This window comes from Mesoplodon densirostris, chromosome 4, assembly GCF_025265405.1.
Source record: "Mesoplodon densirostris isolate mMesDen1 chromosome 4, mMesDen1 primary haplotype, whole genome shotgun sequence".
Taxonomy (NCBI): domain Eukaryota; kingdom Metazoa; phylum Chordata; class Mammalia; order Artiodactyla; family Ziphiidae; genus Mesoplodon; species Mesoplodon densirostris.
In genome coordinates this window covers 164799094-164820278 of record NC_082664.1, presented here as the reverse complement: position 1 = coordinate 164820278, position 21185 = coordinate 164799094, and the positions used below count along the sequence as shown (strand labels likewise).

General features: G+C 42.5%; 2 protein-coding genes across 14 annotated transcripts in view; one reads left to right on the top strand and one right to left on the bottom strand.

Moving 5' to 3' along the window:
• NUDT5 (nudix hydrolase 5) overlaps positions 1-16022 on the top strand; it is a 24108-nt gene extending 8086 nt beyond the window's left edge. For 4 of the 5 annotated variants that reach the window (XM_060097619.1, XM_060097617.1, XM_060097616.1 and 1 more), the window contains exons 2-10: positions 2549-2629; positions 4598-4665; positions 6873-6971; positions 8404-8453; positions 9737-9844; positions 11262-11357; positions 11955-12056; positions 13508-13700; positions 15786-15875. In XM_060097619.1, the coding sequence (XP_059953602.1) occupies positions 2570-2629; positions 4598-4665; positions 6873-6971; positions 8404-8453; positions 9737-9844; positions 11262-11357; positions 11955-12056; positions 13508-13680 (756 nt within the window). In that variant the 5' untranslated portion in view covers positions 2549-2569 and the 3' untranslated portion in view covers positions 13681-13700; positions 15786-15875. Of the gene's footprint in view, positions 1-2548; positions 2630-4597; positions 4666-6872; positions 6972-8403; positions 8454-9736; positions 9845-11261; positions 11358-11954; positions 12057-13507; positions 13701-15785 lie in introns of all 5 variants that reach the window. The other variant, XM_060097620.1, reaches the window with a different exon arrangement.
• A 2329-nt stretch (positions 16023-18351) lies between these two features.
• Positions 18352-21185, bottom strand: part of SEC61A2 (SEC61 translocon subunit alpha 2) — a 28608-nt gene continuing 25774 nt past the window's right edge. For all 9 annotated transcript variants that reach the window (XM_060097612.1, XM_060097610.1, XM_060097607.1 and 6 more), the window contains one exon: positions 18352-19418. In XM_060097612.1, coding sequence (XP_059953595.1) covers positions 19232-19418 — 187 coding nt within the window. In that variant the 3' untranslated portion in view covers positions 18352-19231. The remainder of the gene's footprint in view (positions 19419-21185) is intronic.

The following is a 21185-nucleotide window of genomic DNA, read 5'->3' as shown; positions in this document are numbered from 1 at the left end:
TAAGTTTTCTTCTCAGAGTTTTATAATTTTCGCTCTTACAATTAGGGCTTTGATCCATTTTGAGTTAATTTTTATAGATGGTATTAGGTAGAGGTTCATTTTTATTCTTATCTATGTGTATATCTAGTCCCAGAACAATTTGTTAAAAAGACTGTTCTTTTCCTCCATTGAATTCTCTTGGCCCTCTTGTTGAAAATCAATTCACTGTACATCTATGGGTTTAATTCTGGACTCTCAATTCTATCCATCTATATGTAGCCTGTGCTTGTGCCAGTACCCACACCATCTTGATTACTGTGGCTTTTACAGTAAGTTTTGAAATCAGAAAGTGTGAGTCTTTTAATTTTGTGCCAAGGTAATTTTGAAATTGAGTTTAACTTAGTTAGATAAAGACCAGTAGACGAGGAAGTCTTCTTCAGAACAAGCCTAAGCAGGCCCCACACCAACCTGTTTCTTAGAAACAGGTTGGCTCTCTAGACTTAGCCAACCAGTTGCACTCTTTTCCTTCATTCATTTATTCGTCAGTGATTTTAGGGAGTTTTTATAGTAACATAACTGTGAGCGATGTTGAAAGTTGGACACTGTAAAGAAAAGTCTAGTGTCTGGGATATAGTTTTGGAAATCATTTCATCCCAAGTGGGAGGCATTAAGATTTTTAACCAGAGCAGGGATAGTAGGGGTAGGACACTTTCAGGAAGTGTTAGAGGTAGAATTTCGAGGATTGTGATGGATGAGTTATGGTTGGTAAAGGAGTTTAGGGATCGGAGGCACTTGTATTTCCAGCTTGCGGATGATGTGTGGGACTAGATAGTGATGGCCTGAGTAGAGATACACAGTAGTGTCATCTGGTCTTTCAAGAAGTCCTGCAAGGTTGGAGCAGAGAACAGGATTATGAGAAGGTTTATTTAAGTTTTGTTTTGTTGGTTGTGTTTTAGGGAAACTTGCTGTTTAATTATCACTTTAGGTCCCAGAAGAAACAGAGCAGACACTTTTCCTTCTAAGATGGTTGGTAAGAGAGTTGTTGTTTGATGGTTTCTATTTTCCCTGGAGCTAAAGTTTGGAGGTGGGGTAGGTTAGGAACTATGGAACTTCAGGGTAGTGAAGGGTTGGAATAGCCACTGAGAAATGTAGATAAAATAACAAGGAAACAGAAAATGGGAATGAAAAAGACAAGACAGAGGATCGATTCAGGAAGTCCAACAGCTAAGTATTATTTCCTGAAAGAGAGAAGAGAGAAAACAGAGGGGAGGAAATTATCAGTGAAATAGTTGAGGAAGCACAGAATGAAGTTTCCAGATTGAAAGGACCCACTTGAATCGCCTAAAATAACACCAACATCACCGTGAACATATAAATAACTGCAGGTTTCCAGAGAAAGAACACCGGTCACTTGGAAAGGATCTAGAATCAGAGTGACTCCAAATTTCTTAGCAGCAGCCAGTTTGCTTTTTTTATATATATGTATATAAATTTATTTATTTTATTTATTATTTATTTTTGGCTGCATTGGGTCTTCGTTGCTGTGCGCGGGCTTTCTCTAGTTGCGGTGAGCAGGGGCTACTCTTCGCTGTGGTGCGCGAGCCTCTCGTTGCGGAGCACGGGCCCCAGGCACGCGGGCTTCAGCAGTTGTGGCTCGCGGGCTCTAGAGCGCAGGCTCAGTAGTTGTGGCGCATGGGCTTAGTTGCTCTGCGGCATGTGGGATCCTCCTGGACCAGGGCTCGAAGCCGTGTCCCATGCACTGGCAGGCGGATTCTTAACCACTGCAGCACCACCAGGGAAGCCCCAGTTTGCTTCTTAGAAGCAAGACACTGAACAGTGTCTCCAAACTGCTGACAGAAAATGATTTTCAGTTCATAACTGTATATGCAGCCAGATTATCAATCAACTTTGAGGGTAGAAAAAAGATTTTCAGACATTCAGGGTACAGAATTGAGGGAATATGCCAGGAGAAAGTAGTAGCCCATGGCCCCCGGGATGGGGCCTGCCCTTTCCTAACAGATCTTGCTTCTCGTTAACTCGTTATGTGCAGCTGTTACGTTGACACGTGTTAAAACTTTGAATGGGCCACTGAACTGTTCAGTTTTAAATTATTAGAATAGTATATCCATTTCACACACACCCACACACACACAGATAAATGGGAGGGAGAAGCAGCCAGCCAACAACTCAAAGTTTCGCTGAAAAGGGTTGATAAGGGACAGCAATTGAGGGGCGGGGGTTGGGAATGGTGTACAATCTTTGTACTGTTTCCCCTTGGAAAGCGTTTTAAACGTGGAGTCAGGAGATCTCAGGCTGTGTCTAAGGGCCAGGTCTGCACAGCAGGACGTGGGTCGGTCTCACTGGGACGCTTTCCGTTCTTTCCTGGCTGTTCCCGAGGCCTTGCGTCTCCTGTTCCACCTGGGGCAGCTCTCCCCAGTCTTCATGTGAGAAACTCAAGCTTTGATGACACAAGTTTTTCCGCCATTTAAGTACTTTGACCAGTGACCTATGGACAAATGTGTAATTCAGAAAAATTAATGTAGCCTAAACACATCTCATTCTCTTACAGCCTGGGGACTATAAAGTGAAAATGGAGCAACAAGAACCAGCAGATTCTCAAAATACCAAGCAGTCTGTTATTTCAGAGAAGGTATACATTGATTTTTACTTCCCTTCTCCTTTGCCATATTAAGCTGAGTTTAAAAGAAATGTATAGACTATTTGCTGTTTCAAATGATTGTTTTTCTTTCTTTTTTTTTTTTTTTTTTTTTTTTTTGCTATATGCAGGCCTCTCACTGTTGTGGCCTTTCCCGTTACGGAGCACAGGCTCCGGACGCGCAGGCCCAGCGGCCATGGCTCACGGGCCCAGCCGCTCCTCAGCATGTGGGATCTTCCCGGACCGGGGCAGGAACCCATGTCCCCTGCATCGGCAGGCGGACTCTCAACCACTGCGCCACCAGGGAAGCCCCTCTTTTTCATTCTTTAAGACAGGTTTTAAACACTGTTCCCGCTCCCTTTTTAGGACTCGGGCATTTTGCTCTTGTGTGGGAGTAGTGGTGTATCATTCTTAATTATATGTATTAGTGAAATTGAGGCTGTTTTTAAAGTGAGTTTTGACTGTTGATTTTTTTAATTCTCAATTTTTATTTTTTTAACTATTTTTTATTGAAGTAGAGCTGATTTACAGTGTTGTGTTAATTTCTGCTGTACAGCAAAGTGACTGAGTAATACACATATATACATTCTCTTTTATGTTCTCTTCCAGTATGGTTTATCCCGAGACATTGAATATAGTTCCCTGTGCTATACAATAGGACCTTATTGTTTCAATTTTTATTAAAAGTTTCTCTGGGTAGAAGAATAAATCATGTGAGTTTTAGGGCTTAGACATTTCATCCCTAGGTATCACATCTTGGTTAGCTATTTGTGGTCTCAATATGTGTGTTTAAGAAGAATAAAAACCTAAGTTGTTAGTTGTGGTCTAAATTCCAGAACTAATGTATGTCTTGTGTGTTATCCAGTTTACCTTTTAAAAAGGCTCTTCCTACAGGAACCATTGCAGTGGATAAACTTTAAATCCTTCATCTTTGGAACTCTGAGCTTGACACCTTTCTGGAATTATTTTTATTTTATTTTATTTATTTATTTATTTATTTATGGCTGTGTTGGGTCTTCGTTTCTGTGCGAGGGCTTTCTCTAGTTGCGGCAAGTGGGGGCCACTCTTCATCACGGTGCGCGGGCCTCTCACTATCTCAGCCTCTCTTGTTGTGGAGCACAGGCTCCAGACGCGCAGGCTCAGTAATTGTGGCTCACGGGCCTAGTTGCTCCGCGGCACGTGGGATCTTCCCAGACCAGGGCTCGAACCCGTGTCCCCTGCATTGGCAGGCAGATTCTCAACCACTGCGCCACTAGGGAAGCCCTGGAATTCTTTTTGATTTAAAAACCTTTCTGTGTTATCTGTGAACAGATCTGCTGATAATTATTAGGTTGCTGCTGGCGACAAGTGACAGATAGAATAGTAAGAAAAAGGCTTCTTACTGCTTTATGTACACAGTGCACCTTTGTGCTCAGTCAGTATAGTCTGTAGGAAAGTTAGTCCTGGTAACCTAACCTTGGCATCCAGGCAAAACGATGCTGGGTGCCCCTCAGACTGGGTGGTAAACCCATGTGTCATTATGGGAAATGTAGTCATTGGCCATGGTATCCCTGTATTCAGCTTTGCTGTGTAGTCATTGACAGGTGCCACTGAGTTTTCACATCCTAAACACACGCACGTGACTGGCACCCAGATCAGAGGAGAGAAGGTTAGGAGCATCCCAAGAAACCCCTCCCTCCCTCCCTCATGCTCCCTTCTAGGTACCCCCGTCCTCCCCTCTCCCAAGAATTTGTCAACTCTCATTTCTTTTCACCTCTTCAGTCCTACCTCCAAAACTCCACAGAGCAGCAGGCCCACCATCAGATAAACAACTTTCAATTCTTTAGATACAAAGAAAACTTGGACACAGATTTTTGGAGGGAAGTATGATCATTGAGAGCCACAAAAAGTTTGAAAGGAAAAAGAACTAAATAAAAAACAGCTCAGCTTGAAAGTTTCCCAACTTACTATCTGATCTTTTAGTTAATTTCAGAAGGAGACTGGGTCAAGCTTGAAAAAACAACTTACAGAGATCCTACTGGTAAAACAAGGTAAAGTATTTTTTTCTTCTTTTTGTAAAATGCTGAGGATTTGGGTTCTCAGGGTCTCTATTTAGTGTTTGGCATAAACTTTGATATCTTCCTCACTGTAAACTCTGTCTTAAGTAAAGAATCTAGTTAAGCTGTTTTAACACCATTCTCCCAAGTAGATTAGGGTGAACCTAAAACTTTTGGGCCAAGCCTAATTTAAGCTGATAAAGCAGCAGAATAATTAACAGTACAGCTGACTTCCTTCTATTAAACCAGTTTTTATCTCTGAATTAGAATTTAAGAGAAAATGCTCCTGGGTTTGAGGTAAAACTTACAGGCTTACACCTTGCTCATGGAAATGAAAATTGGGGTGGGGGGAAGTTTTGTAAAGCATTTCACACTGTGTACCAGTCGCCATAAAGACATATGTGGGTGAGGGCTGGGAGGGAGTTCCTGGGGCCTGGCGCCTGCGGTGTCTGAGACTATGCTAAGAAAACTATTTGGAATCAGATTTATGCATGAAAAATGTTCATCATAAATTTAAAAGGCAAATAAATTGAAATTAACCTCAACATCTTAAAAATAGAGAAATAATTGTTACAGTGTATTCATTTGGCAAAATCTAAGCAGCCATCTCCACAGCAGTCATGAAGACAACCCAGCAGTATCAGAAAAGTTAATAAGCTGATAACAAAAGAGGATATTGGATATATGGTTTTTAAACCCTGCCAAATAATGTGTAAGAAAAGGCTAGAAGGAAAACTGTAGCAAAATATTAATGGCACCTATGTGACTAGCCTTTTTCTTCTATTTTCCAACTTTTCTGTTTAGTAATTTTGTATATTATAAATAACAGGAAAAAATGTGCTAAACGTTTACTTATGAAATACAAAAAAGGAGTAAAACAATGAGAAAATAGGAAAATGTAACTAAATTTAGTATCCAGGTTATATGATATAAATTCATTAACATAAAAACTATTTGCCAAGTGATCAAATAAGGATAAAGTTTCTTCGTAAGGAAATAAATACATCTATCGTCAGTGTGAAAGTACACGGACTTGCCAGTGATTTAAACAACTTTTGACTATATCTACTAAAGTAGCAAAAAACAGTAATAAGGTTCAATGTTGGAGAGCCATGAGGAACATTAAGATATTCATAGCACTGGTAAACCCAAAGTAAGAAAGCTAAGCACACTACGCCCCATCCACAGAGTGGGAGGGGGTACCTGTTACGTGCAGTGAGCTGGGTGTGGTGAGGCCCAAGACTTGGGGAACACTACAGGTGCACACATACTTACACTTGTGAAAACGTAGCCAGAGCTTAGAGCCCAACCTACCATGATACAGCTTGGTTCTCCTTCCTGTAGAGTTAAGTTTATAACACAGAATAGAGCCCTTAACACTAGTTAGTGTGAAGAGTACGTGTTGGTTGGGGCCCATGTGGCTGTGCACCTGCCCCTGTCCTCTCTTCCTTCCAGCACTTCTTCATCAGGGATGTGCCTCGGAATCACTTGGGGATTTGTTTCCAAATACTCAGGATTCGGTCTCACCTCCGGAGAGTGCTTCAGTAGTTGGGAGTGGCCTCAGGTCTCCCAGACTCCACACTGTGTGGCCTGTTTACAGCACGGTCTTCCGCATCCGTCCATACCCTCCAGAGAGCGCCTGTGTGAAACATTAACATTGCATACCCGAATGTCAAGCTTTGAAGAATGAATCTCAGTACTTTACAGTAGACTGTGACTTATAAATGTATAAACTATTGCATGTACAGAACAGTTAAACTGCAGCTAGAAAATCCTTGGTTCCATTGTCTCATTCATGGAAGAGGGTATGGAATTGATTTGGGGAGAGTAAAGATGTGCAGGCGATGTGCCCCTGTATCGACATTCAGGAGAGAGCTGAGCTCACCCTCTGTCGCCCTGCCTACCTCTTGGAGTTGGTTGACTAGAGGGAAGAAAGTAAAACAGGCTTTCCTTATAACAAAGACTAAAAATGGAGTCACTCAACCAGAATCAGAATTCTGAAGCTACAAGAGGCTTTTAAGACAACAATCAGATGGATGTCTCTCTTCTCTGAGTCCCTCTGAGATGACTGGAGCTCTCGGGGGGCGCTCTTGTTCTACTGTTTCTTGTAAATACGTACCTGTGTTGTGGCTCCATACTGCTTATTTAATTCATCGTAACCACTATAATGATGCTCCTCTTTTTGCTTCCTTTATTCCTAGTGTGCTGGGGATGGGACCCTCAGTGCTTTTCCCAGCACTGTCTTCTTCAGTCTTTAGGACGCTAACCCTAGGAGGCAGCAGAGAGAACTGGGCCAGAAGGTGTTCTGTCACTTGCGAGTTATTGACTGATCAGAATGGCTTGTTGGTTGGCTTCTTGCTACTAACGGGAATGTGGGCAGCTGTGAGTCGTCCTGGTAGTCTGGTTGATTTTCATAGGTTCATGTTTGACATATTTGCCCTTTAGAATTTGGGTGCAATACTAAAAGATCTACAGTTAACAGAAAGGTTGTTTTGTTTTGTTTTTTTTAACCAGATTAAATTCTGACACTTTTTAATAGAAATGTGGCAAGGTCCAAGCCTCAAGGACAACCAGATAAAAAGTACGAGGTTTCCTCCAAGGAGGACCTCTTACCCTCAGTCTTACTGTAGGGAGACAGATGTTGGATGTGGATGCCTTTCTTTCTTTCTCCGGAGCCACCCAGATGTCTTCCTTCTTTTATTTGTTTATTTTTTTTGCGGTACGTGGGGCCTCCCACTGCTGTGTCCCGCCGCGGAGCGCAGGCTCCGGACGTGCAGGCTCAGCAGCCATGGCTCACGGGCCCAGCCGCTCCGTGGCATGTGGGACCCTCCCCAACCGGGGCACGAACCGGTGTCCCCTGCATCGGCAGGCGGACTCTCAACCACTGTGCCACCAGGGAAGCCCTCCTCTTCCTTCTTTTAAATCAAAATTGTTTGCTTCTTTACCCTCATCTCTAACCGCTGCTTTTTTCTGTTGAAGGGCTAAGAGTGAGGAGGAAATTCCCTCGTCCGCCCTTCCCCCTTTAAACAACATGGTTGTTCCAGTAACTGGAATGTCAGTACCGGGTTCCCTGAAACAAATAGCTAGTCAGGAATAAAGCTGTGAGGGGGGACCAGGAGCCGCTCACCCCACTTGTTCTTCTAGGGACCATTTTCCCTTTAGATAGGATCTCACGCATGCAGAGCAGGGTACTTACCTAAATTTATTAATTCCTCAATTAATAAACAGGAAGGTCCTACTTTCTTATATTGTGTAGTTGAGGTGACAGCTTTTAAAATCTAAACTATAAATAACCATCTCAATGGTTTACATTATGCAGGATATCCTTTGGAATTTGCACAGGGGCTGGATTTGCACTGACTGCTTAATCGCCTTTAAATCTGTGATCGCCAGCTGTGCTGCTCACGCAAATTTATGATCCAAACTGAAGTGTTTTGAGTAAATGATTTGAAAGCTGATTTGAAAGGCAGCTCAAGTGATGAGCAGGCCCTCTGTTTAGATGTAGAGAGTTAGATGTAGGAGGCAGTGGTTTTCTCTGATAATTTTTAGAAGCTGTGGGAAAGCACAGTTGGCTCTTTTTTTGATACAGATCTTTATTGCGTGGTGTTCCTGGCTGCTATCTTTAGCACATTTGCATGCTTTGCATCTGTAAGGTGCTGGTTATACACCCAAAACCTAAGAAGTCTCCTCTTCAGCACTAATGCTTTTGTTTTTTCTTGTCTGCCTGAACAGAACTTGGGAAACTGTGAAGCGGACAACGAGGAAAGGCCAGTCGGCTGATGGTATGAGTGCAAACCTGTTAGAACTCTCCCGAAAGGAAGTCCCACACAGGACTAGGAGACTGGGGGTAGGAGGGTTTTTTACTGTAACCAAGACCTCAGAGCAGGGTTATCTTCAAGTATGATCTTTTATCTTTAACTCTGGTGTTCTATTTTGCAACACTATGTAACTAAATCGAGCTTTCTTTATAAATAACTTCCGGTTCCTTCCTGTTACCTAAGCTCAGAACAGTGTTTTTGAGGGGAAGATGTCATCATACTTAAGACAAAACTTAAGTCAGTGTAATTTGAAGCCACATACTGTATCTAGATGTGTTATGACTTCTAGAAATCTTTTGCGTTCTGGTCAGAGGATCTGGGTGAGAGCCTTTCGTTTGGAAAACTTACGTGGCGTGACTTGGCGCTTTCCGACCGCTTGCTTTTATAAGTTGATGAGGAAACAAACGACTTAGGAAAAGACTGTTCATTCAGTTCACTTTCCCTTCCAGGCCTGAATGCTTTGACTGCAAAGATCCCAGAAACAGTCCTGAAAACCACCTCTGGTCTAGGGGAACTTGGACAATAGGTCTTCCTTGTTTTTCCCTTTTATTTTTTATTTTTATTTTTCCATTTTGTTCTGTTTTTCCTGGAAGTAGAGCAGCTGCCGCAGCTGCTGTGTTTTCCTACCGGGGAAGCGAGAGGAGCCGATGGTCCTCCTGGGCAGTTGTGTTTTCCAGAATCCAGTGGTTTTGGGGTTTGGTTTGGTTTGAAGGCCAAGTAAACTTGGGAGAAAGGGTCTTTTATCCTAAAACAATGAAGTTCAGTCTAGTTAGCATATACGACAAACGTTGGAACTTATTTGATTTATTGCTTAAAGGAAATCTAAGAGCACAGATATCAGTGTAACTTCGGCAGCGGGCTGGCTGCAGCAGGGCGAGAAATGATGTCTGTAGAGGTTCGTGGAGACCAAAATTTGTCCTGGACCCTGGGCTAAATGTTTACTTCTAGTTTCAATTTTATTTTAAAGAAATTGTGGCAATAAAAACAAGCTTTTTATGAAAAGAAAAATTAAATAATATGGAAGTGTGATGATTTTTTCCTTGTTTTTCATGAGAATAACTTCCAAAGTTAACTGCCAGTATTGTAGCTTAAATTAACTTCCTATTGCTAATGGCAAATACAAGACAGATTTCAGCTGCAGCACTTCTTAAAATGTGGGCTTTTATCAATAGTTAGATTGCTGTAAACAAATTCCTGGCGTTCCTGACCTTACATTGGGGTTTCCTGGTTTTATTTCCTGCTGGCAGGTGTGGCGGTCATCCCGGTGCTGCAAAGAACCCTTCACTATGAATGCATCATTCTGGTGAAGCAGTTCCGACCCCCGATGGGGGGCTACTGCCTAGAATTCCCCGCCGGTGAGTAACTGAACACTGGGGAGTAGAATGGCCCCTCAGGGACTGTTGGACTGAGCCAGGGCAGAGCCTGAGAACGGCAGAGCTTAGAAACTGAAAACCTTTTCATCTGTCCATGTAGTTTTAAGTAAAACAAAACCACTTCTGCAGTGAGGTACCTCCAGCCCACACTCCAGTGATCCTCTAACCTGTAGCAGTATCACAGCTCACCTTTCCAGGCCACCTGCCCTCCTCTTTGCAGCGTTCTTTCTAGCCTCTTTTGAGTCATTGGTTTTTCCTAATTTGTCAAGGTATTTCGTTTTCCATCACTAATGATCTGCCTCTGGCAAATTTACAGTAATAACTAGGCCCAGCTCTTAACTCCAGAAACTGTGAACGGGAAAGAACCATGATCCTCCTGTATGTATACAGGCCAAGGAAATCATCTTAATTTCAACTAGAATATTTTTTCAGTTGTACAGGAAGTATCTAGAATGCAGTGCATCCTTATAGGACTTAATTGTCTTGTTCCCATCTGAAGAGGTTAGATCTCAGTTATCATTAGTGCTTTAAGTTCTGTATTTTCAAAGTCCATCCCATAGTAACACATAAGTAACAGCTTTATTTTCTTTCTCACTTCCTTGCCATTTCACTGAAGAAATTAATAACTTTAAAAGTAATTGAGGGCTTCCCCGGTGGTCCAGTGGTTAAGACTCTGAGCTTCCACTGCAGGGGGCGCAGGTTCAATCCCTGGTCGGGAAACTAAGATCCCACGTGCCACGTGGTGTGGCCCAAAAAACAAAAAAGTAATTGAATAGCCAATGTTTCACTTTTTCTTTGCATCCTGTAAATTCCTTTCAGGAGAAAGGATGTGCGATGCTGCTGGCCTCCTCCCACTCGGCCCTGTTTACTCCCTCCTCACAGTGAACTAGTGTTAGCCACAGTCCCCTCCCCCTACTTCCCTCCTTTCCCATCTTCTCCCTCCCAGGTGACATTTATCCTAGCATTGCATTACAGGGCCCTCCATATGGCCCTGAGGGAGGAAGGCAAGATGGGAAACACTGTCTCCAACTCGCATGTGAGGAAACAACAGAAAGCACAGGCTTCCTGTGCTGTAGTCACATGAATAGTCTAAAACCGGGGCCAGTTGGCCACCACCAAGCCACTTACCCGCCCAAGAGATCCATGCTGTACAACAACCTTGATGCTGAGATGCTCACAAAAACATCTAGGTCTAAACACGAGGAACAGAACCTACTAAATCTGCCCAGGGGTGTTCTTTTGCCTTTAATTTTTCTTTAAAAGATCAAAACCTGAAAGTTTTATCTGCACGCCCACTTTTCCCAAACCTCTTGCTTGATTATTCACACGTAGCTCGGCAGCTTGTGTGTTAGAAGAAGGGGGCTCCCTGTCCCACCTCTCACGTGACTGGGACTTGCAGGTCTCATCGATGACAACGAAAGCCCAGAAGCAGCTGCTCTTCGGGAGCTTGAGGAAGAAACTGGCTACAAGGGCGACGTTGCTGAATGTTCCCCAGGTTCGTGCTGCTCCCCATGTGTGTGCTTGGGGACAAACTCTTGAAAATTAGCCAAGCAGTTGATTGTTCTGGATGTGAAAGGGCTGATTCTTTGGGTGTTCTTTATGGTCAGGGATTTATTTATTAGCTAATTCACTGAAGAGAAATCCTCGATGAGGGTTGGTCACCTGAGTGAACCTCCTGGCCCCATGAGAGCATGGCTGAGCATAAAGGGCTGAAGTTGGAGAAGAATTATGAGATCAGGATGCCTTTCAGGGTTCCCACATTCTAAGCTTTATTACTTACTCATCTCGTCCGTATGCCACGCTCCTCACTAGAAGACTTTCTTGATGTGGTGAAAGGATATTACCGCATCTAACCCCTCAGATTTACCAAACTTTCCTCAGGAACTCTGGGGAAAATATGAGTACTAACTACACATGTGCTCTGCAGGCCAACAGCGTATATACTAAGGGAATAGGAGAAACCAGTTCCCCTGCATAACTTCTACATAGACTATGAGTTACAAGCCCACTCTTCCTCCAAAGACATTTAAGTGATGAAACGAATGACACCTGACTAGTGTCTGGAAAGGTGATCTGCTGCTTCTCTCCCCAGCTGTCTGTATGGATCCAGGTTTGTCAAACTGTACCACACATATCGTAACCGTAACTATCAATGGAGATGATGCTGAAAACGTAAGGCCTAAGCCAAAGCCAGGTAAGCGTCTGTTGGCTACGTTTACAGTGGTTGCGTTGCATTAAATTTCTTGTAACTTGCTACTAGTTTGATTTTTGTTAATAGAATAATGGTCTTTCAGAGATGCTTCATTGGTACTCTTGGCTATTTTCCTAATCTTATGTATTTCAGCATTTTTCTCTTAGCACTTCTTTGATTTTTATGCTTGCTTTATATAAAATGTGCAATTACAAATTTCCATACTTTCTATATGGAGTTTATTCCCGCTTAGTAATAAGGACTACAGGCCTTAAATCGTAAACAGTGAAAATCTTCAAAATCACTGATTTCTGTCTCCATCAATATTGTAAGAATGGCAGAAGTGCTACAGCACAGCACCATATTAACTCTTTTTGTTGAGTTCCATATTTAGTGAAGCTTTGGGGAAATTCTTTGCTCCACATTTCTCAGCAAGTTTGGATTCAGAGGCTCTAATGCCTCTGTCGGTTCCATGTGCTCTCGCAGCCCCACTAAAAGGTGCTGGTAACACAGACACCATCGTAAATCGTGTTAGAGTGGAGGTCTTCCATTTCCCGTCCCTTTTAGTTGTTCCTGAGTGTTCCAGTTTCCCACTGCAGCTAATTTTAAATGCCCAGTTTTCAAACTAGCGAATATAACATGCTGAGGAAGAGTTTGGCAGTTCCTCAGAGAGTTAAACATGGAATTAGCAGGTGACCCAGCAATTCCACTCCTAGGTAAATACCCAGAAGAACTGAAAGCAGAGCCTCAAACAGATACTTGGATGCCAGTGTTCATTCAGCATCATTCACAATACCCAAAACGTGGAACAACCCAAGTGTCCATTAACAGATGGATAAACAAAATGTGGCCTATTCTTACAATGGAATATTATTCAGCCATAAAGCAACGAGGCATGCTGATACATGAAGCTTGAAAACATCTTGCTCAGTGAAATTAAGCCAGACACAGGAGGGCAAATATTGTGATTCTACAAATGTGAGATACCTAAAATCGCTACATTCATAGAGACAGAAGGTAGAATAGAGGTCACCGAGGATAGGGAATTCTTGTTCAGCGGGCACCACCTTTCTGTTTTGGATGATGAAAAAGTTCCGGAGATGCGTAGTGCTGATGATTGCACAACAATGTGACTGTATTTAATGCCACTGAATTTGTATCTTCAAAAATGGTTGAATTGGTAAATTTTATGTTATGTATATTTTAACAAAGTTTAAAAATACATATATGCATATCACAGAATATGCTTTAAACTTGGCCATTAAAACATATGATTTGGAGAACAATAACTTTGTACTGTTGGAATTTTTTTACCACATGTATAAATTAAATTAGTAGAGACCCAGGTTTCTGTTAAACTCTTATAGCCTTTCTGATAACGTCTTGCACAAAAGCCTTGCAGCGTTTGACCATTCCGGGCCTTGCTGAGATGTCCCCCTTCTGTTTGTTTTCAGGAGATGGAGGTACGTGTCCCGCTCGGGGACTGGCCTTGAGTGCCGTGTGGTGCAGCGGGAGCGGCCATGGCATTGTGAGTTGCTCAGGTGGGCTCGTCTGGTGTCCGGCTTTATTTTCACTTGCACTTTGTTTGTTTAGAATTTGTGGAAGTGATTTCCTTACCAAAGAATGACCTGCTGAAGAGACTTGATGGTAAGCATTCTTGATTACCCCACTTTCTCTGTTTTCCCCATCCCCACCAACGGGGTACTAAATATAATTCTATATCTTCCTCATTAAACTCAAATACCTAGAAACTGTTATAAGACTGCAGTTGACCTACATAATAAGTTTCCAGGTGGCATAGAGTTTGAAAATAAGAGCAAAACATTCCATGTCAAGTGAAAGCTTTCATTAGGGGCTTTTTTAATCCTACAGAACAGTCAAGATATAGGCCTGCTGATTAGCTAAAACTATTCTATACCTTAAGTCTTTAACCCCTGCCATGCAAAGGTATAGTAAATAATCTCTTAACTGATCCTCAAATATGCCAGTATGTTGGATGGTTCTTTGTGTGGGGTCTAAGTTAAAGGAGATTTTAACAAATATTTAGGCACCTAATATGTACGCAGTGTGATAAGCTGACATAATGAACTAACTAGCAGCGTGCCCCTTAATAAACTACTTGTCATGTAGCTACATGTGGTTCCCGGTCAGCCCGTCTCACGGGACTTTGTAAAAATTAGTAAGGATGTCCTCCGGTAACCCTACACGAGGAGATACTGCAAAAGACGTGGCAGGGCCTTCGGGGGCTCCTCTGCCAGCTGGGTTCGTCTCCAGTCACTCACGACAAAGAAGCGGGTGATCTCCTAATTTGAATACTATTCAGTTTTTATTTCAAAAATTAACTTGAAGCATTGTTTGGCCTGAAGCCTTGGGAGCAGTCTCTTCTTTCCTCCCGTGAGTACCAGTGGCATACAGTTTTATTTCCGACGTCTGTGTTTGAAAAGTCAAGGGGATCTTTCAAAAACTGCTGGGATTTCAGGTTCCCAGACAGCCTCCATCCCTACGTTACCTTTTTATAGACCAGACCTAAGGTAGAAACCACCTTAGGATCCCAGAGTCAGAGTTAGAAGTGCTCGTCGTGAGGAGATGCAGTGATTTGAGGTGTTTACTCGGGGAGAGCCATGGCCACCGTCACAGCACAACTCTGAGGCCGACAGGCCTGGCTGGATTGAGGCTCAGCCAACCGGGTGTTAGTTACAGCTCAGAACAGGTTCCTGGCTCTTCTCATTAAACGGGAACAGCAGGACAGCCCCTACCTCTGAGGAGGCAGGAGTAAAATTAAATGGGATAATGGTGACACACAAATGCTTGAAGGTTATGTGCTATTGTTTTTGTTTTTTGTATTAGAAAAATGTCCTTTTAAAAAAAATTCCTTCCTTCTCCTTTCCATTAACTTCCCTTCCAGCCTTAAAAGAGTGGGGGAAATAGGGAGGTAGAAGGATCTATATATATAGGAAGAGGGAGGGGCAAAGAACCAGTGTTCCTGGCTTGACTAGCATCACAATATAGTAATCAAATTATTTATTCCACACGTACCATTTGAGAAGGGAGTAGGAAGGCATGTGGAGTTCAGTTTGCTACTAAGAATAGCTTTTAGCACTCGCCCAGCACCTGCTGGCACAGATGAGCAGGACAGAACCCTGTCTTTGAGGGTCAAACTGACTCTGAGCTTGTTCCTAAACAAGTGGCTGGGAAACAAGGGGCAGATTGGAAATCTGGGGGCCTCCACCTGAGTAAAACAGAAGTTCTCATGAAAGGCCCTTATGGTCAGATTCAGAGACCTCGTCCAGTCCCTCCGAGCACACAGCTTAACTTGCACATGGAACGTGTGTGTCCCTGACAGTGGAGAGGATGCATGAATCATCATCACTGTGTAGTTCAGCACAACAAAGCCCTGTAGTGAGCAATCTATGAAGTAACAGTTGGATCTATAAACTTAAAGCTTTGCTGTTTAAAACACAGAATCATCACCTGGTATATGTGCTCTTCTGTCTTTAACTTTTTCTTGTTCTTATCTCATGCTGGAAACGTAGTCCTGCTTTTACATCCTTTATTCTTCTGTTAGAGTAAGATCCCTGAAGGCAGGAAATGTCTTGTTCATCACTATACCACCAGCATCCAGCACAGGAACTGGCACATAGTAGCCGCTCAGTAAACACTGATTGGCTGATAAGGGGTATTATTATCCGTTATCAACTTCATTATCTGACTTGTATTCTTCGCCTCCTCTAGCTCTGGTAGCTGATGAACATCTGACAGTGGATGCCAGAGTCTATTCCTACGCTCTGGCGCTGAAACATGCAAACACGAAGCCGTATGAAGTGCCCTTCCTGAAGTTTTAAGGCCAAAGGACAGTCGCCTTGTTTCTGTAACCAGGACACAGGCCTCCTTCATTAAGACTTTGTATTCAGCTTAGTTTCAATGGAGATTTGAAATTAGTTTTTTCATAAAATAAAAGCACAGAATGCATGTGGTGGTATGGAATTGTAATTACAGGTAGATTATAGCCTTCATTTGAATGCTAGGCTCCATAGCTAATGTTAAAGAACAACAACATAAATGCAGGTAATGTTTAATCCAGCTTTCAAAAAAGAAAGCTCAGCTGTTAACTTTTCTACTCTAATCCAGGAGATACGGTATTTTCATAGGAAAATAGCCCTGAATTCCAATTAGGTCAACTCTTCCCAACCCCACTAAAAAATATGTAGTGAGGTATGCAAACAACCGTTTACGGCATCAGAGTTTTTTTAAAAGACAGACCTATATAGGGACTTTCTTGGCCTCTCCTAATTATCTGCTATATGGAATTAATCTGCATAGCAGAGGATATAAAAGAGAATAACATTCGTAATAAGCAAATGTTTCCAGTTAGCTAGTGTCCTTATAGCCATCTAACTACTGGAGGGTGACCAGCTCTTACGTAATGAAAAACGGTCGATTCATTCATGTACCAAGGTTCAGAGGCTAATGAAAATACAGGGCCCTTCCCTCAAGCACGTGTATATACTTCAGAATCTCATTTCCTATCCTTACCTCAAAAAGTACTTGAAGTTTCTAAAAACCAAACCCATAGTAATAAGATTTACATGGTTTGGGGCACTGTCTTGGTGTTAAACCATGAGTGTAGCCAGCACAGTTAGCAAGTACCAGAAACCCAATACAAGCTTCTTTAAAGGAAAATATGGATTGTTTCTGGCTCATGCCATGCCCAAACTTCCCCTGCCCCCAATCCTCAAGGTCCACCGGTGTCATTGGCCATTTTCTTACCTCTTGAGCTTGGCTGTTGTGTGGACTTCTGTAGCCTCAGAGGCTCCAGGATTACTGCCTCTTTGGTGTAGAAGTCTCTGGATGGTTCTCACTGGCTACCCCTAAGTCATGTTTCCAGCCCTGGACCAGGGGTTAGCCAGGCCCCTCAGAACCAGATAAGATCAGGGGAGTAATGCCAAAAGCTGCAGTACAGTTTGCTTGTCTGCAGGTTCACTGTCTTACCTAGAGATATTTTTATGAGCAAAAATAGATCTTTATATTGTACTTCCTAAAAAGAATGGAAAGAATCATGCAACTACAGAACTGTATAGATGAAGTCTACTCTCCCTGTGAATACTATGAAAATTTAGCCCCAACTAGTTGCTCTAATAGTAGCCTTCCCCCGTGCCTCTTAAATCCTTATTTTTAATCATGGGCATCATGATTCTCCAGGGACTGTAATCCTCTTCCCTGAGCACTCAAGGCCCTCGTTACTGCTCTTCATCAAAATCAAGAGGCGCCAAGGCATACAGAGAATGCACAGGCTCAAGCACACAGACTAGTCTCCAGACAGCCTCCAACTCTTGCAAAATCACTCCCCATGCCAACTGATAAAGCTACGCAAATGCTGATGGAGGACAGAGATTCGTAACCCCTGCCTGTCCTTTCTGCCTTCTTTTCCTAAGAGTGCAGTTCAGAAGTGCCACCTAAATCCTAGAACATCCCCTAATGCAGTTTATGTTCTCTGTAAATATCAAAGGCTATGCTTTGGAAATACGGTCAGTTTGAGAACTGGCAGTCTGGATGTTTTCACTGGCTGGACCTATCAGTATTTAAATGTTGAAGGTTTATTAGTATTTTTTTGAAGGTTTATTATTAAAAGCTATATTTCCACCTTCTTTGGGGAAAAATAGCTGTAACACTGGGTTGTATTTCCATGGTAACAGTGGTCTGAGGCCCTCAGGAGATGCTCTCCAGTGGACATGGCTACTCTCCTGCCTGCCTGTATTTTCTCTGCCTTCCTCCTGAAATTAGTTGGCTTTGTGATCCTAAACTAAATAAGATACACTTCCTGCATTAAGAAAGTAAACAATGATTGATAGAACGAGAAGGACTTCTTTGAAAAGTTAAGTTTGATCTTTTTGGGCAATAAAGCACATACTTTGAAAAATGAATTAGGGAATTCCCTGGCGGTCCAGTGGTTAGGACTCTCTGCTTTCACTACGAAGGATTCCTGGTCGGGGAGCTAAGATCACGTAAGCCACGCAGCACAGCGCCCCCCCCCCACCCGCCCAAAAAAGAATTATTTATAAAGAACTGTGCTATTTCAAAAGGAGGCTGGGATATTGTGACCGTTTTTTTTTTCTGGTTTCCAAATGTTAGTCACAAAACTGAGTACCCTTTTGTTGGCCACTGTCCCTCAATATTTTTAGGATTAAACTAATACATTTGCAATAGGTATCTCAGGATGAATTTTGTATGAATATAATGAACCTATATAATCTTAGAAATCATTTAATACCAGATTTTATTTTTCCAACACAACCAAAAGTTTTATTAAATAAAATTTTATTGTCTACTGTTTACACTCATGTTGCTGCTATAAAGTACAACAACATACACAGATTCCTAGCATGAATTACTCATTGTTCACCCCCACTGAACTACAGACATTGCTTGAGAATTAGATCTTTGCTTTAGGGATTAAAAAAAAAAAAAAATTGGGGCATAGTATCTTGAAGAGTATTCTCAAGTGACGTGTTGGAATTCCAAGGCATAGCCAATACAGTAAAACAGCACCGACTGTGCTGTCCCTGGGAGGAAAGGGGAATGGAAAACAGGCAGAGTAATTATAAGCAGTTGTTTCTGGTGACAGATTTGACTCTGAAAGCTTGATTCTGCTCATCTGGGCTAAGTGGCTGCTTTGAGGAGGAACAAATAAAATGGGGGAGGGTGGGAATGTGGATATTATGAGTTAAAATATAAAAAGTAATTATATCTAAAATATAGATTAGATATAAATGATCCAGAACTCATTAAATAAGCTCAAAAATACTGGAAAGTGGCAATCTGAACTACATTTATTTTTAAACAAGTGGGGGGAATACTGAGTGTCTTGAATGTTGTGTGCAAAACTGATCCACGTCACCATCTCACCGTCACAACCGAACATGGCAAGGCGGGTACATTGGTTTCCAGCATCACAGGCAACACTGCATGTAGGTTTTTTAATGAATAATGTAAACTTTAGTGTTAAGGCAGCTGGTACTAATGCTGCACACAGGCTTAGCTCCGTGCCCATTTCAGGAATGAGACGGTCAACACTTGAAAACAAACTGTGAGAGAAGAAAAGGGGTGCCAGCATTATCTGACAAAAACAATGAGTCAAAATATTTTCCCTTTCACACACACAAAAAGAAATACTGGAACATTTAGAAAAACAAAGCACCCATCCCGCCAACTTCAGCCTGTTCCTTAACAAATATTTCAAAATACTGATAAATAATGGTGACTGCAAGCAGAATTCCAGTGCCCGAGCCAATGGCCCCGAGGAAGTCGGCCAACACTGACAGGGCGCCGATGCACAAGCCCCCAAACGCAGCCGCCGTGGGGATGTACCTGGAAGACAAAACCCCGAGTCAGGCAGGGGAGGCCCACGGGGAGGGGCAGCAGGAAGCAGCAGTAACAGGCGGGAGAAAACTGAACTAACGCGCCAGGGGACTGTCCGCAGTGCTGACGGGTCGTCCAGGGCTGTGCACAGGTATGTGTTGATGAAGATGATGAAAGGAATGATCTGAGTCCCTGATTTCAAGAAACCAGTTAATAGCCAAGAAAGGCAATACATGATTTTTACAGCAGAAGAGAATCCTCAACTGTGATTTAAGTACTGGAATGTTTAATATTGTTTGTAAGTGGGTAACCTTTAGCTCCCTCTTGTAGATGAAGAGTAAATATCAAAATGCTTTCTAAGTATCAAATTTATGTGACAAGATTTGGATGACCCTATTCAACAGTAATTCAACCTTGGCCACATGTTAGTATCACCTGGAGAGCTGTTAAAAATAATGGGATTGTGTTTAAAATACTCCAGAGGGGGGCTTCCCTGGTGGCGCAGTGGTTGAGAGTCCGCCTGCCGATGCAGGGGACACGGGTTCGTGCCCCGGTCCGGGAAGATCCCACATGCTGCGGAGTGGGTGGGCCCGTGAGCCATGGCCGCTGAGCCTGCGCGTCCGGAGCCTGTGCTCCGCAATGGGAGGGACCACAGCAGTGAGAGGCCCGCGTACCGCAAAAAAAAAAAAAAAAATACTCCAGAGGGGAAAAAAAGATGGGGGTGAGGGACCATGGATGGGGAAGACAGTAGATGAAACAAGAATGGGAGAAGGATAATGACTAAAGCTGGATACGGTTGGACGCAGGGGCTCATTATACCACTCTGCGATCTATTCCATGTTGTAAATAAATAAAAAGTTTAAAATACCAATGCCTTTTCAACAAATGGTTCTGGAACACTTGGCTATCCACATGGAAAAGAAAGAATCTGGACCCCTATCTCACATGAAACAAAAATGAGCTCAGAGTGATCACAGACCTAAATGTAAGAGGATTAATCTTTGTGACCCTGGCTTCTTAGATACAACACCAAAAGCAGCACAGAGAAACCAAAGAAGAAATAGAAAAACTGAACATCAAAATTAAAAATTTGTGCATCAAAGGACACCATCAAGAAAGTGAAAAGACAACCCACAGAATGGGACAAAATATTTGCAAATCATTTACCTGATGAGATACATCCAAAATATTTTTTTAACCTTATAAACAGTAACAAAAAGACAACCCAATTAGAAATTTTAAATGAGCAAAAGAAGAGACATTTCTCCAAAGAACATATTTGAATGGCTAATTAACACATGAAAAGATGCTTAACATCATTACTCATCAGGGAGAAGCAAATCAAAACCACAATGAAAAGGGAAAAGCCACAATGAGATACCACTTCATACCAACTAGGTGGCTAAAATCAAAACAAGAATTAATGCTGGTGAGGACGTGCAGCAGCTCCAGACACTGCACCTGGATGCAGAATGGGGCAGCTGCTCTGGAGAAGGGTCTGACAGTTCCTCAACACGTTCAACACAGTTAAATACCCAACCCAATAGTTCCACTCTGAGAGAAATGAAAACATATGTCCACACAAAACCTGAACAAGTACGTTCACAGCAGCATTATTCATGACAGCCAAAAAGTGCAAACAACCAGAATTTCCACCAACTGATGAATGGATAGACAAAACGTGGTACATCCATACAAGGGAATATTATTCACGAATAATGAATGAACCCCCAAAACATTATGCTACGTGAAAAAGATAGTCACAAAGGATCACAT